Genomic DNA, 17523 nt, shown 5'->3' with positions numbered 1-17523 from the left:
TTTGATCTGTATTTAAATTATTTGCCATTATGTGTTATCTGAATTATCTGAAAAGAAAACAGATTTGGGGGAGATCTATCTGTGAAAACTAGATCTGTGAAACTGCCTCAGTTGCCCTTAGCAACCAATCAGATTCCACCTTTCATTTTCCAAAGAGTCTGTGAGGAATGAAAAGTGGAATCTGATTGGTTGCTAAGGGCAACTGAGCCAGTTTCACTTTACACCATGTTTGATAAATCTCCCCCTTCATAATCTTATTACACTTTCTGTCCACCTACTTTTGGACCACCCTGTATATATAAGTTTTTCACACCTGGATTTGGGGATCCGCGGCCATTCTTCCTTGCAGATCCTCTCTAGTTCCGTCAGGTTGGATGGTGAACATTAGTGGACAGCCATTTTCAGGTCTCTCCAGAGATGCTCAATTGGGTTTAGGTCAGGGCTCTGGCTGGGCCAGTCAAGAATGGTCACAGAGTTGTTCTGAAGCCACTCCTTTGCTATATTAGCTATGTGCTTAGGGTCATTGTCTTGTTGGAAGGTGAACCTTCTGCCAAGTCTGAGGTCCAGAGCACCCTGGAAGAGGTTTTCATCCAGGATATCTCTGTACTTGGCCGCATTCATGTTTCCTTCAATTGCAACCAGTCAGAAAAATACCCCCATAGTATGTTGCTGCCACCACGTTTCCATGTTGGGATTGTATTGGGCAGGTGATGAGCAGTGCCTGGTTTTCCCCACACATACCGCTTAGAATTATCACCAAAAAGTTCTATCTACGTCTCATCAGACCAGAGAATCTTATTTCTCATAGTCTGGGAGTCCTTCATGTGTTTTTGAGCAAACTCTATGCAGGCTTTCATATGTCTTGCACTGAGGAGAGGCTTCCGTCAGGCCACTCTGCCATAAAGGCCCGACTGGTAGAGGGCTGAGGTGATGGAACTTTCTCCCTTCTCCCTACTGCATCTCTGGAGCTCAGCCACAGTGATCTTGGGGTTCTTCTTTACCTATCTCACCAAGGCTCTTCTCCCACGATTGCTCAGTTTGGCTGGACGGTCAGGTCTAGGAAGACTTCTGGTGGTCCCAAACTTCTTCCATTTAAGGATTATGGAGGCCACTGTGCTCTTAGGAACCTTGAGTACTGCAGAAATTCTTTTGTAACCTTGGCCAGATCTGTGCCTTGCCACAATTCTGTCTCTGAGCTCCTTGGGCAGTTCCTTTGAGCTCATGATTCTCATTTGGTCTGACATGCACTGTGAGCTGTGAGGTCTTATATAGACAGGTATGTGCCTTTCCAAATCAAGTCCTATCAGTTTAATTAAACACAGCTGGACTCCAATGAAGGAGTAGAACCATCTCAAGGAGGATCACAAGGGAATGGACAGCATGTGACTTAAATATGAGTGTCTGAGCAAAGGGTCTGAATACTTATGACCATGTGATATTTCAGGGTTTTTTTTAAATAAATTTGCAAAAAATTCGACATTTCTGTTTTTTTCAGTCATTACCAAATGGCAGCATTGAAACAGAGTGAAAAATTTAAAGGGTTCTGAATACAGTGATTGGCTGGCCGCACAGCGTCATCAGGTGTATATAAGACCTGCCTGGCGCCGCTATGCTCATCACAGTCTACCCCGGAATATATATATATATATATATACATACAAATACATACACACATACTTACTTATGTAGGGAAGAATATTCCCTTTGAAAACTATGTGTAAGTGACAGAGAAAATTCCCATGTTGAAATCGCATGGCACTCTCATGAAACTTGCATGACACTTGTCCGTTTTTTCGGTACAGATATCGGAACGTTTTTTTCTCACATATGGTTATGAGTAGTGTTGAGCGAGCACTAAAATGCTCGGGTGCTCGAAGCTCGGGCCGAGCTCACTGTGATACTCAGGTGCTCGACCCGAGCAACGAGCCCAATGTTAGTCTATGGGAGACCCGAACATTTTTGCGGCGGCTCCCCCGGCACTCTGTAGAAAGCCTAAAAAGTGCCCAAAACGATAGTGACATTGCTCAAATGACATGGGGACAGCATGGGGATCGCCCCTGGAAGCATTTCTGACCCCCAGGTCACTGCTGTCAACAACGTGGTCAGAGGTATTAAGCCACTTTTACAGGCTCACAATAAAACGTTCAAAAACGAAAGTGAAAGTGCTTTCCTGTGAAATATGTTAACCCCTTAACGAGCATGGGTCTTTCTGTTTTTGTGTTTTCCTTTTTTGCTCCCCTTCTTCCCAGAGCCAGAACTTTTTTAATTTTCGTTCAATATGGCCATGTGAGGGCTTATTTTTTGCGGGACGAGTTGTACTTTTAAACACCATCACTGGTTTTACCATATCGTGTGCTGGAAAATGGGAAAAAAATTCCAAGTGCAGTGAAACTGCAAAAAAAATGCAATTCCACAGTTGTTTTTTGGGTCCTTTTTTTACCACGTTCACAGATTGCTAAAACTGACCTGCCATCATTATTTTCCAGGTCGTTACGAGTTCATAGACACCAAACATGTATAGGTTCTTTTTTATTTAAGTGGTGAAAAAAAAATCCAAAGCTTGCTAAAAAAACAAAAAAAAATGACGCCATTTTCCGAGACCTTTAGTATCTCCATTTTTCGGGATCTGGGGCCAGGTGAGGGCTTATTTTTTGCGTGCCGGGCTGACGTTTTTATTGATACGATTTTTGGGTAGATCCGATGTTTTGATCGCCCGTTATTGCATTTTATTGCAAAGTTGTATCGACCAAAAAAACTTAATTCTGGCGTTTAAAATTTTTTTCTCGTTACGCCGTTTACTGATTGTATTAATTCTTCTTTTTTATTGATAGATCGGGCGATTCTGAACGCGGCGATACCAAATATGTGTATGTGGTTTTTTTTATATATATATATATATATATATATATATATATATTTTATTTTGAATGGGGCGAAAAGGGGTGACTTAAACCTTTATATATTTATTTATTTTTTTTTTTTTAAAACTTTTTTTTTACACTTTCTGCTTGCTTCTATAGTCTCCAGAGGAGACTAGAAGCAGCAGTTGTCTGATTGCTTCTACTGCATACAAGCGATGAGCAGATCGCTTGTATGCAGGAGAAATGCTCACTTGCTATGAGCGCTGACCACTAGGTGGCGCTCATAGCAATTGAGACATGACAACCACAGGCGTCTGCTGCAGACCCTGAGTTGTCATGCCCACCCATTGGTGACCCGCGATCACGTGAAGGGGTCACTGATGGGCGGGGCTTAGGACTCCCGGAAGCGCGAGTTAAATGCCACTGTCAGAGATTTAACATGTTAACAGCCGTGGGTGGATTGCGATTCCAATAATCAGCTGACATGTGCTCGCTTCAGTGCGGCCTCACCGCCGGAGCCCCCGCTGAACCGGCCTTCCCGACCTGGTGCGTACTATTACTGACCAGGTCGGAAAGGGGTTAAGGAACATCCTTTCCAGGGTAAAGACTTGTGTATAAGGTAAAATAAATAACCAAAAACAAAAATACTCCTCCACACCTTGGGCTATGTTCACAAGTAGCATTTTTTATGCGTTTTTGCACGTTTGTATTGCTTTCAACCGTGACAAATGCATTCACCGGGAAATGTCATTTTAACATTTTACAACCTTATCTGGCCATGTGCTGTGTGACACATGCATACAGTGCTAAAAAGACATGGGAACAGCATGGGGAAGACCCCTGGAAGCATCTCTGACACCCTGGTCACTGCCTAAAAGTGTGCCCATCAGAAGTGATCCTAGCCGCATCAGAAGATGCAGACTTGCAACTATCCCCGTGCAAGTCCTTGTCATAGAATCATAGAATCATAGAATGGTAGAGTTGGAGGGGACCTCCTGGGTCATCTGGTCCAACCCCCTGCTCAAAGCAGGATTCACTAAATCATCTCAGACAGATGTCTGTCCAGCCTCTGTTTGAAGACGTCCATTGAAGGGGAACTCACCACCTCTCGTGGCAGCCTGTTCCACTCATTAATCACCCTAACTGTCAAAAAGTTTTTTCTAATATCTAATCTGTGTCTCCTCCCATTTAGTTTCATCCCATTGCTTCTAGTCTTTCCTTGTGCAAATGAGAATAAAGATGATCCTTCTACAATGTGACAGCCCTTGACATATTTGTAGACAGCTATTAAGTCTCCTCTCAGTCTTCTTTTTTGCAAGCTAAACATTCCCAAATCCTGCAACCGTTCCTCATAGGACAGGGTTTGCAGACCAGTCACCATTCTGGTCGCTCTTCTCTGAACTTGCTCCAGTTTGTCTATGTGTTTTTTAAAATGTGGTGCCCAAAACTGTACACAGTATTCCAGATGAGGTCTGACCAAAGAGGAGTAAAGACCAGGACAGTGTTCAATTGTACCTCCCCCATAACTTGCAATACAAGCGCAACTATGCAGCCTGCCACCCACCCACCCCCAGGCTGCAATACCATACTGCTAGCTTGCTTGCACTTGAAATTGGGCCTTTTAGGCATGTGGAGGTGGAATCTGGCCACCACGTCATGGCGGCGTCGGTAGCCTGGTATTCATACTCAGTCCCCAGCCGCCCGGCAGCCGGGTGTCCACGCTTGGTCCCCAGCCGCCAGGGGGCGGCCGGGTGTCCATACTCAGTCCCCAGCCGCCCCGCGGCCGGGTGCCCACACACAGTCCCCAGCCGCGTGGGGGTGGCCGGGTGTCCATAAACGGTCCCCAGCCTCCCCTATTTGTCCCGGTGCGCCTTATACACAAGCGCGCATACCAAAACATTACCTGTGCCCTCCCCAGTGCATTTAGTGGGAAGGACAGCCTAACCACAAACACGTGGACAAGTGAATGTGGCCAGGAATGGTCCATCTCACTGACGCCTTCACACTGGGTTAATATTGTGGAAGCCGGGACACAGTTGGACACTGGGATACAACACGTCCTCCAGACATAGAGGATTGCGGGTCCTGGGTCAATCAGGCTTCAACACAAAGTTCAGAAGGTAGACAGCAGCAGTGGTCGGCCTCCTACACAACGAGTAAATTATTCATGATCATGAGGCCATCCACCTCCTTAGCTTTCTGTTCCTTGGAATGCAAGCGCATGTATGTAGTAGCAGCTAGGCCTGAGGTGGTCAGCGTTTTGGCGCATATTCTACCTCCTTCGAGGATTGCTGGATGTTTTCCTGCTACTATCCCAGTTCTATGACTCCCGTTAAAACAAAGCTTCAGGTGATGAATGATGGATGAGGTGGTGGCAAAGGAGAAAGAGCAGGAGGAACAGGGACCATTCACATCAATATCAGGCCAGCCAACCACACATGTCTTGTAGGATATGTTTCTGTACCAAAAGGAGCGGTTCAGCTACACAGTTATAAGGCATACAGTGAATGCAATGCCTACCAAAAATTTCGAGGCACTCCAATGCCCCTTGGAAGTGACATGGAGGTCAGAGGGCCTTAACTAAACCGTTTTTTCCATTTATAGCAACTGGGTCTCCTGTACACTGTTGGCCTAAGCAGGGAATGGAAGGCTTTCCAAAAATTATTAGGCACTGCAATGCCCCTTGAAACAGACGTGGATTACAGCGTGCTAAAAACCTTCTACCCATTATTGGGGAGTGGGTCTCCCTTAGTGTTCGCCTATGCATTGAAAAGCAAAAGCTGACTAAAATTAGGAAAAAATGCAATGCCCTTTGGAAGAGTCGTGGAGGTTAGAGTTTATTAAAAACAACATTTCAATGCCCCTTGGAAGAGCTGTGGAGTTCAGAGTGGTTTAACAAGACGGTTTTAATGCCCCTTAGAAGAGACGTGGAGTTCAGAGTGGTTTAACAAGACAGTTTTAATGCCCCTTGGAAGAGATGTGGAGGTCACAGTAGCTTAACAAGATGGTTTTAATGCCCCTTGGAAGAGACGTGGAGTTCAGAGTGGTTTAACAAGACAGTTTTAATGCCCCTTGGAAGAGTGGTGGAGGTTACAGTGGAATAAAAAGACAATATCAATGCCCCGTGGAAGAGACGTGGAGGTCACAGTAGCTTAACAAGACGGTTTTAATGCCCCTTGGAAGAGTGGTGGAGGTCGCAGTGGAATAAAAAGACAATATCAATGCCCCTTGGAAGAGTGGTGGAGGTTACAGTGGAATAAAAAGACAATATCAACGCCCTGTGGAAGAGACGTGGAGGTCACAGTAGCTTAACACGACGCTTTTAATGCCCCTTGGAAGAGTGGTGGAGGTCGCAGTGGAATAAAAAGACAATATTAACGACCCTTGGAAGAATGGTGGAGGTTACAGTGGAATAAAAAGACAATATCAACGCCCTGTGGAAGAGACGTGGAGGTCACAGTAGCTTAACAAGACGATTTTAATGCCCCTTACAAGAGCCATGCAGTACAGCATATTAAAAACATTATTCCCATTATTGGGGAGTGGGTCTCCCATAGTCTTTGCCTATGCCTTCCAAGCAAAAGCTGCCAAAAATTAGGACAGAGGAACTTGCAATGCTGGCAACATGGACCACGGTCACCCTGGTGGTATAGTGGTCGTGGAGGCTGAGGATAAGAGCAAAAAACAGCCGAAATGAGGAAGCGTATACCCATGTGTGGGTGTGAAGCGATGCATGGGAATACACCTCCCAAAATAACACAGTGGATTTGACTTTATGTTACTCTGCTGTCATTTGGTGGTGATGAGAAGTCTGGCCCAATCCAGCCCTTGTTCATTTTGATAAGGGTCAGCTTGTCAGCATTGTCAGTTGACAGGCAAGTGCGCTTATCAGTTATAATTCCCCCAGCGGCACTAAAAACACGCTCCGATAACACGCTAGCGGCAGGGCAGGCCAGGACCTCCAAGGCATACAGAGTGAGTTCATTCCAAGTGTCCAGCTTGGATACCCAATAATTAAAAGGCACAGAGGAATCACATAGGACGCTGGTACTCCCTCACCATCTTTTGAAACTTTCCACTCCTTGTGAGAGTACCCTGCGCCTCAGGGCCTGTAAGCTGGGCAGGTCTCAGAAAACTGTCCTAGAACATTGACAGTGTTCCCCTGCCTCTGCTGGATTGGAGTTGCGTCTCTCTCGCCTGTATGCCTTAGTTGGGCAGCGAACTGTGACCTCTGCCGCTACCGTGTTCAGATGGGAATTTTTTTAATAGTTCTGCAGCAAGGGCCTTCTGGTACTGACCCATTTTTGTAGACCTCTCCAACTCAGGAATAAGAGAGTGAAAGTTCTCCTTGTAGAGGGGGTCTAAAAGTGTCATCAACCAGTAATGACTGTCACCCAACATTTTGACAATGCGAGGGTCACGGTTAAGGCAGCATAACAAAGTCAGCCATGGGTGCCAGACTGGTAACGGGCAAGACTTCCGTGTCCTCACCAAGATGACGACTGATAGTGTTGAGCGATCACTAAAATGCTCGGGTGCTCGAAGCTCGGGCCGAGCTTACCGTGATACTCGGGTGCTCGACCCGAGCAACGAGCCCAATGTTAGTCTATGAGAGACCCGAGCATGTTTGCGGCAGCACCCCCGGCAGTCTGTAGAAAGCCTAAAAAGTGCCCAAAAGGATAGTGACAGTGCTCAAAAGACATGGGGGCAGCATGGGGATCGCCCCTGGAAGCATTTCTGACCCCCAGGTCACTGCTGTCAACAACGTGGTCAGAGGTATTAAGCCACTTTTGCGGGCTCACAATAAAACGTTCAAAAACGAAAATGAAACGGTTTTCCTGTGAAATATGGTAAGTAATTTCCTTTCCAGGGTAAAAACTTGTGTATAAGGTAAAATAAATAACCAAAAACAAAAATACTCCTCCACACCTTGGGCTATGTTCACAAGTAGCATTTTTCATGCGTTTTTGCACTTTTGTATTGCTTTCAACCGTGACAAATGCGTTCACCTGGAAATGTCATTTTAACATTTTACAACCTTATCTGGCCATGTGCTGTGTGACACATGCATACAGTGCTGAAAAGACAAGGGTTCAGCATGGGGAAGACCCCTGGAAGCATCTCTGACCCCCAGGTCACTGTCTAAAAGTGTGCCCATCAGAAGTGATCCTTGCCGCATCAGAAGATGCAGACTTGCAACTATCCCCGTGCAAGTCCTTGTCCCAGGGCAGTGTTCAATTGTACCTCCCCCATTCCTTGCAATGCAAGCGAAAATATGCAGCCAACCACCCACCCACCCGCAGGCTGCAATACCATACTGCTAGCTTTCACTTGAAATGGGGCCTTTTAGTTTGGAGGAGGCCGAAGCTGGCCACTACCTCATGGCCGCTTCGGCAGCGAGGTATCCATACTCTGTCCCCAGCCGCCCGGCGGCCGGGTGTCCACGCTTGGTCCCCAGCCGTCCTGATTTCTCCTGTCACCTTCCCCCACACTTTTCTTAGCCTGGCCTGCTTTAGGGCAGCATTGGACGAGCCCACCAGAGAACCAGACTCCTCCGGTGGGTCCTGGCTTCTCCATCAGGGGAGTTGAGAGTGCCTAGGTGAGGAGCATGATGATGATGATAGAAGTTAGCATCTGCTTTGTTTTCTTGGAATGCAAGCGCATGTATGTAGTAGCGGCTAGGCCTGAGGTGGTCCGTGTTTTGGCGCACATCCTACCTCCTCCGAGGATTGCTGGATGTTTTCCTGCTACTATCCCAGTTCTATGACTCCCGTTAAAACAAAGCTTCAGGTGATAAATGATGGATGAGGTGGTGGCAAAGGAGACAGAGCAGGAGGAACAGGGACGATTCACATCAATATCAGGCCAGTCAACCAGATATGTCTTGTAGGATATGTTTCTGTAACAAAAGGAGCGGTTCGGCTACACAGTTATAGGGCATACAGTGAGTGCAATGCCTACCAAAAATTTCGAGCCACTCCAATGCCCCTTGGAAATGACATGGAGGTCAGAGGGCGTTAACTAAACCTTTTTTTCGATTTATAGCAACTGGGTCTCCCGTGCACTGTTGGCCTAAGCAGTGAATGGAAGGCTTTTCAAAAATTATGAGGAACTGCAATGCCCCTTACAAGAGCCATGTGTGGCACCCCAGGGGTCTGGTCACCACAGTAATAGAGATATTACGTCGGATAGCAAGTGGGAGGTTTCCTGGTCAGGATCCCTTAAACATGCAACATCCTCCTGCCCCAGTCCTGGGAGGGGAGAATTCTGCCCTTATAAACTGGATCTGGGGCGGGGTTGAGTGAGTCAGAGAACAGTCAGAGTCAGAGTGAGAGCAAGGGAAAGTAACAGCAAGGAGCTCTGTAGGAGCTAGGAGCTAAAGACCAGGGGCTGGAAGCTGAGCAGAGCTCGCTCTGGCAGAAGACAATAGGAACCGGACACAGGAGTCCGAAGCTGTGAGGACTTATATATCCAGCAGCAGAAACCAGCCGGCAGGGGATTTCAGGTCCTCTGGCCATAGAAGCCCGGAGGCTCAGTCACAAGCAAGGGACCAGCACCGCCGTCGTGGAGCGGAGGCTAACAGAAGGCCCCAAGTCACCAGCCATACGGATGAGCACTACACGGTACACTCAGGGACGTGGGCTACTTCTACCCGCTTACAGCAAGGTAGCCAGGAAGAGTGCAGACAGACGGGGAGGCCTACAACTCCACCTGGCCAGGGGAACTCCTGCTTGCTCACAGACTGACCAGGCCTCTTATGCTAGCCAGTACTCCCGGGAGGGTCTACCTTATAATCATCAGTAAAGACCCTGAACTGCACTGCAAAGACTCCGAGTCGTTCCTGCTGCGCTCGTGCACCATCACCCCCACTCACTGCCCTGAGGCTATACTCCTCCCGAGGGGAGTTATCCCATTCTATGCTGCGCACACAACACCAGCCTCAGCGGTCTGCCTCGCAGCGGTGGTACTCCCTGACAGCAATCCACGGGTGGCGCAGTCGGACAATTAACCTCAAAACCTAAGAAAGACTGCCACTGGTTTGACCAGCCTGAGCCACGGGACTGGGTCCCCGCCACGGAGACTACAGACCCCAGAGACCCGGCACCGGGTATCCCACACACGTGTACACACGGCCCAGGGGGCGCGTCACATGCAGTACAGCATATTACAAACATAAGTCCCATTATTGGGGAGTGGGTGTCCCATAGTATTTGCTTATGCCTTGCAAGCAAAAGCTGCCAAAACTTAGGACGGAGCAACTTGCAATGCCCCTTACAAGAGCCATGCAGTACAGCATATTACAAACATAAGTCCCATTATTGGGGAGTGGGTGTCCCATGGTATTTGCTTATGCTTTCCCAGCAAAAGCTGCCAAAAATTTGGACAGAGGAACTTGCAATGCTGGCACCCTGGTGGTATAGTGGTGGTGGAGGCTGAGGATAAGGAGAAGAAGATTAAACAACCGAAACGAGGAAGCGTATACCCATGTGTGGGTGTGAAGCGGTGCATGTGAATACACCTCCCAAAATAACACAGTGGATTTGACTTTATGTTACTCTGCTGTCATTTGGTGGTGATGAGAAGTCTGGCCCAATCCAGCCCTTGTTCATTTTGATAAGGGTCAGCTTGTCAGCATTGTCAGTTGACAGGCGAGTGCGCTTATCAGTTATAATTCCCCCAGCGGCACTAAAAGCACGCTCCGATAACACGCTAGCGGCAGGGCAGGCCAGGACCTCCAAGGCGTACAGAGCGAGTTCATTCCAAGTGTCGGGCTTGGATACCCAATAATTAAAAGGCACAGAGGAATCACGGAGGACGCTGGTACGATCGGCAAGGTACTCCCTCACCATCTTTTGAAACTTTCCACTCCTTGTGAGAGTACCCCGCGCCTCAGGGCCTGTAAGCTGGGCGGGTGTCAGAAAAATGTCCCAGAACGTTGACAGTGTTCCCCTGCCTCTGCTGGATTGGAGTTGCATCTCTCTCGCCTGTACGCCTTGGTTGGGCAACGAACTGTGACCTCTGCCGCTAGTGTGTTCAGATGGGAATTTTTTTAAGAGTTCTGCAGCAAGGGCCTTCTGGTATTGCCCCATTTTTGTAGACCTCTCCACCTCAGGAATAAGAGAGTGAAAGTTCTCCTTGTAGCGGGGGTCTACAAGTGTCACCAACCAGTAATGACTGTCACCCAACATTTTGACAAACGCGAGGGTCACGGTTAAGGCAGCGTAACATAAAGTCAGCCATGCGTGCCAGACTGGTAACGGGCAAGATTTCTGTGTTCTCACCAAGATGACGACTGACCATGCTCTCCTCCTCCTCCTCCTCCCCCCTGTCCTCAGGCCACCCACGCTGAACCGACGGTATGACACTTGTACAGGTACTACCGTCTACAACGCATGATAGCAGCTCCTGTTCTTCCTGCTCCTCCTCCTCCTCTCCCTCATGGTCCCCCAATGCACGTTGGGATGAGATGAGGCTGGGCTGTGTGTAATCGCCCGCTATGGCTTCTTGATCCATCTCATCATACCCTGGCTGCAATGCCTCCTCTTTAATTCTCTGCAGAGAGCGTTGCAAAAGACAGACAAGTGGTGGGATGCTGACACTAATGATGGCGTCATCATGGTGGCCTCCTCAAAGTTTGTCAGGATGGTACATATGTCAGACATCCAGGTCCACTCCTGAGGTCTTATGTGTGGAGTCTGATGTGAATATCGACGGTCTTGTTGCAGCTGGTACTCCACAACTGCTCTCTTCTACTCACAAATCCTTTGCAACATGTGGAGGGTAGAGTTCCAAAGTGTGGGGACATCACACACCAGTCGGTGTGCCGGAAGCTGCAAACGCTGCTGCAACACAGCAAGGGCGGCGGAAGCTGTAGCCGACTTGTGAAAATGAGCTGACAGGCGGCGTACTTTCACAAGCAGATCTGGCAACTCGGGGTACGATTTAAGAAACCGCTGAACCACGAGGTTAAGCACATGAGCCAGGCATGGTACGTGTGTGATCTCACCTCGCCTCAGAGCCGCCACCAGGTTACGGCCATTGTCACACACGACCATGCCGGGATGTAGGTTCAGCGGTCTCAGCCACAGATCTGCCTGCTCTTTCACAGCTGTCCACAACTCACAAGCAGTGTGAGGTTTATCACCTAAGTTTATGAGTTTCAGCACAGCCTGTTGCCGCTTGGCGGAGGCAGTACTGCAATGCTTCCAGCTTGTAACTGATGTGGTGATATCTGAGATGGAGGCTGAACATGAGGAGGAGGAGGAGGAGGAGGATGCGCAGGAGCTGTACACTGTGGGGGCAACTCTGACTGACATAGGGCCCGCAATCCTCGGTGTGGGGAGGATGTGTTCCGTCCCAAGGTCCGACTGGGTCCCGGCTTCCACTAGGTTTACCCAGTGTGCCGTCAGAGAGATGTACCGTCCCTGGCCACAAGCACTTGTCCACGTGTCCGTTGTCAGGTGGACTCTCCCAGTAACTGCGTTGTTGAGGGCACGGCAGATGCTTTGGGAAACGTGCTTGTGTAGTGCGGGGATGGCACACCGGGCAAAATAGTGTCGGCTGGGGACCGAGGGACGGCCACCGCCATAAGATTGCGGAAGGATTCCGTCTCCACCAGCCTAAAAGGCAGCATTTCCAATGCAAGCAGTCGTGAAATGTGCGAATTTAGGACTGTGGCCTGTGGGGCGTTAGCTGCGAATTTCCGCTTTCGTTCAAAGGTCTGGGATATGGACAATTGAACGCTGCGGTGGACGTGGACGTGGATGCTGTTTCTTGAGAAACTGCCATAACAAGTGAAGACTGAGAGGAGGGGGCATCTTTACATGCAGTATGGACAGGGGATTGCCTTGCACACACAACAGGGGGTTCTATTGCACGCACAACAGTGGAAGAAGCAGTGGTGACACCCGCTGACACTGGTCGTGGACCCTGGGTTTCGCCCCACAAAGTCGGGTGCTTTGCTGCCATGTGCCTGATCATGCTGGTGGTGGTCAGGCTGGTAGTTTTGTCACCCCTGCTGATGCTGGCATGGCAGGTGGAACATATGGCCTTTTTGGGGTTATCAGCAGAGTCTTTAAAAAAATTCCAGACTCTGGAAGACCTACCGCTTGTACTGGCAACGTCCCTCGTGTTGGTGTTACGGGGAATGGTTGCCTGCCTTCTGTCTGCGGCCACCACACTGCTTCTTCCTGCCTGTTGGGGTACTCTGCCTCCCTCCCCCTGTGTGCTGCTGGCCTCACTCTGCATGTCCTCCTTCCACGTTGGGTCAGTTACTAGATCATCCACCACCTCATCCTCTTCCACTTGCGCACCACGATCCTCCTCCTCACTTCCTGGCAATTGTGTCTCGTGATCGTCCACCTCTTGTGACAGATTGCCAACGTCGACTTCCTGTGGCCGTGGCTGTTCAAATATTTGGGCATCGCAACATGGGATCTCCTCTTCCACCACTTCAAGCGTATCAGGCGAGGGGCCCAAATATGGAAATGGACCAGTGAACAGCTCTTCAGAGTGTCCAAGTGTGGGATCACGTGCTGTCTGATGACACTCGGCATGGTGGGAGGAAGGAGCATCAGGGTGAGGAGGAGTAAGCGGTCGAGACTCACGGCTACTAAGAGATGACCGTGTAGAAGACAGACCGGAGGTGGTGGTGCCCAGGTAACTGGAAGTATTGTCTGCTATCCAATTAATAACCTGTTCACACTGATCAGTTCTCAATACTGGTGTTGTTCTGTGCTTCCCTAGTAATTCGGTCAAGAAGTGGGAGCGAGAAGATGTGGCTGTTGGTTGTGGCACATTTTCACCTTGGCCACGGCCCCGTCCTCTGCACGAACCATCACCAGAACGTCCACTTCCACGTCCCTTGCCACGCGCCTTGCCCATTGTAAATTAAGTAAAATAGCTTACACTTGCACTATCAATGGAAAAAGGGTAATAAAGAGTAGATTAGAACCGTGGAAGAGGAAAACCACAGTTATTGTTTACTGGGGTATACCACACTTTTTTAAATAGAGATATTTGCGGCTGAACAGTGAGCGACACACTCGAACTGCTTTTTTTTAGATACCAAAGGCCCAAAACTGGATAGTACAGCGATTTGACCCGTGGAACTGCGAAACCACACTGGGATGTCGGGCCTACACAAGACTATTTTCAACAGATATATTTTTGTGTCACAACAGTCAGGAGACACTACTGTTTTTCTTTACGGAAAAAACTACCAAAACCTGAATAATAGAGATTTTTTACCATGGAACAGCAAAACCACAGTTATAATTTACTGGTGTATACCAGGCTTTTTAAAATATATATATATTTGCGGCTGAACAGTGAGCGACACACTCAAACTGTTTTTTTTAGATACAAATGGCCCAAAAGTGGATAATACAGAGGTTTGTACCGTGGAACTGCAAAACCACACTTGTATTTCTCGGGCCTACACCAGACTATTTTCAACAGATATATTTGTGTCTGAAAAATCAGGGAGACACTATTTTTTTTTTTTTTTTTTTTTACAGCAAAAATGCAAAAAGCAGGAAAATAGAGATTTTTTACCGTGGAACAGCAAAAGCACACTTCTGTCCCTCTGGCCTACACCAGACTATTTTCAACAGATATATTTGTATCTGAAAAATCAGGGAGACACTTTTTTTTTTTTTTTTTTACAGCAAAAAATGCCAAAAACAGGATAATAGAGATGTTTTACCGTGGAACATCAAAACCACAGTAATAATTTACTGGTGTATACCAGGCTTTTTAAAATATATATATATTTGCGGCTGAACAGTGAGCGACACACTCAAACTGTTTTTTTTAGATACAAAAGTGGATAATACAGAGGTTTGTACCGTGGAACTGCAAAACCACACTTCTATTTCTCTGGCCTACACCAGACTATTTTCAACAGATATATTTGTGTCTGAAAAATCAGAGGCACACTTTTTTTTTTTTTGGGGGGGGGGGGGGCACCAAAAGGTTAATAAGATGGGTATTTGTACATTGTGAAGGAGGAAAAAAAAAAAGAGGATTTAGATTAAAAAAAAAAGGATTTTTCCTGGCCCCCGGGACCTGGAGCTAAGTCCAGCAATTTCAGCAACAGGAGCAGCACACAGGACTGTAATGCAGCGTTTGCTGGTATAACCACTGCGTCTCCTATACAGCCTGCCTGCATGCCTGTTTGTTTGATCTGGCAGCCTTTACAGACCCTACACTAACTATTTTGCAGGATATATCTCTCCCTAAATCAGCAGCGCTGTCCCTACACTGTCTGATCAGGAGCGACTGTGTCCAAGAAGGCCGCGCCCGGTTTTAAATACTCGAGGTGACGCTGTGCGGCCAGCCAATCACTGTAATGCCCACAAACAACATGGCTGCGGCATTACAGTGACAGGCAGGCAATCCCTGCATGTTCATTGGCTCTGTAAAGAGCGCCAAACATGCAGGGCGGAGACCCGAGCTCCCGCCCGAGTAACCCGGAAATGCTCGGTGCTCGCCGAACATCCCGAGTAGCGTGCAGGGCAACTGTACCAAGATCCTACAGTACATGTCATTACACAAATACATGCAATTCACATATCACAGCTTCAAGACATCAGCACAGCAGCCTGCGCCACTGCAGTACCACCGACCCCCAACCTCAGCCTGCCGCAACGCAGGAACACCGACACCAACATCAGCCTGCGCCAACCACACCATCAGCCTGAGCCACCGCAACACAATCAGCCTGTGCCACCGCAGCACCACCGACACCAACATCAGCCTGCGCCACCACAACACCAACATTAGCCTGCGCCATCACTGCGCCAACCACACCAACATCAGCCTACCCCAACGCAGCACCACTGACACCACAATCAGCCTGCGCCACCACAGCACCACTGACACCAACATCAGCCTGCGCCACCACAGCACCACTGACACCATCAGCCTGCGCCACCACAGCACCACTGACACCAACATTAGCCTGCGCGAACCACATCAACATCAGCCTACCCCAACACAGCACCACCGACACCAACATTAGCCTGCGCGAACCACATCAACATCAGCCTACCCCAACACAGCACCACCGACACCAACATTAGCCTGCGCGAACCACATCAACATCAGCCTACCCCAACACAGCACCACCGACACCAACATTAGCCTGCGCGAACCACATCAACATCAGCCTACCCCAACACAGCACCACCGACACCAACATTAGCCTGTGCCAACCACACCATCAGCCTGCGCCACCACAACACCACCAACACAAACATTAGCCTGCGCCACCACTGCGCAAACCACACCAACATCAGCCTGAGCCACCGCAACACAATCAGCCTGTAACACCGCAGCACCACAGACACCATCAGCCTGCGCCACCACACCACCACGAACATTAGCCTGCGCCACCACTGCGCCAACCAAACCAACATCAGCCTACCCCAAAGCAGCACCACCGACACCACAATCAGCCTGCGCCACGACAGCACCACCGACACCAACATAAGCCTGAGCCACTGCAACACAATCAGCCTGTGCCACCGCAGCACCACCGACACCAACATCAGCCTGCGCCACCACAACACCGCCAACATCAAAATTAGCCTGCGCCACAACTGCGCCAACCACACCAACATCAGCCTACTCCAATGCAGCACCACCGACACCACAATCAGCCTGCGCCACCACAGACACCAACATCAGCCTGCGCCACCGCAGCACCACTGACACCAACATTAGCCTGCGCGAACCACATCAACATCAGCCTACCCCAACACAGCACCACCGACACCATTAGCCTCTGGCAACCACACCAACATCAGCCTACCCCAACGCAGGACCACAAAAATTAGCCTGCGCCACCACTGTGCCAACCACACCAACATCAGCCTACCCCAACGCACCACCACTGTGCCAACCACACCAACATCAGCCTACCCCAACGCAGGACCACCAACATTAGCCTGCGCCACCGCAAAAGCCAACAAGATAATATGATCATAGTTTACTCTCCTTACCAAGTGAGGAAGAGTGATGGTAATCTACAGTCATCATGTCCTGGTGCAAAACTGTGTGTCCTCCTACATAATCCCACACCTGCAGGAAGAAACAGAGAGAAATGTCCTGACACCTGAAAGGAACCTGACAACCAAAGAGACAGACACCACCCATAATCCTCCAGTGTATACTGTATAATCTCTCAGCAGTCTCCTCTCATCACCCAGAATCCTCCAGTATATAGTGTATAATCCCCCAGCAGTCTCCTCTCCTCACCCATAATCCCCCAGTGTATACTGTATAATCCCCCAGCAGTCTCATCTCCTCTCATCACCCATAATCCTCCAGTGTATACTGTATAATCTCCCAGCAGTCTCCTCTCCGCTCATCACCCAGAATCCTCCAGTGTATAATCTCCCAGCAGTCTACTCTCATCACCCAAAATCCTCCAGTGTAACCTGCATAATCTCCCAGCAGTCTCCTCTCATCACCCATAATCCTCCAGTGTATACTGTGTAATCTCCCAGCAGTCTCCTCTCCGCTCATCACCCAGAATCCTACAGTGTATAATCTCCCAGCAGTCTACTCTCATCACCCAGAATCCTCCAGTGTAACCTGCATAATCTCCCAGCAGTCTCCTCTCATCACCCAGAATCCTCCAGTGTATACTGTATAA

At 48.8% G+C, this 17523-nt stretch overlaps 1 protein-coding gene across 3 annotated transcripts in view; it reads right to left on the bottom strand.

Moving 5' to 3' along the window:
* The window catches only part of LOC141258694 (uncharacterized), a 202892-nt gene that overhangs the window by 44017 nt on the left and 141352 nt on the right, over positions 1–17523 (bottom strand). For all 3 annotated transcript variants that reach the window (XM_073673703.1, XM_073673702.1, XM_073673704.1), the window contains one exon: positions 16868–16946. In XM_073673703.1, coding sequence (XP_073529804.1) covers positions 16868–16946 — 79 coding nt within the window. The remainder of the gene's footprint in view (positions 1–16867; positions 16947–17523) is intronic.

Source organism: Phyllobates terribilis, unplaced genomic scaffold (genome assembly GCF_046119375.1).
Source record: "Phyllobates terribilis strain yellow unplaced genomic scaffold, ASM4611937v1 Scaffold_3__8_contigs__length_932513732, whole genome shotgun sequence".
In the NCBI taxonomy this organism is placed as follows: Eukaryota; Metazoa; Chordata; class Amphibia; order Anura; family Dendrobatidae; genus Phyllobates; species Phyllobates terribilis.
The sequence above is the reverse complement of the archived record's forward strand: the minus strand, read 5'-3'. Positions and strand labels throughout refer to the sequence as shown.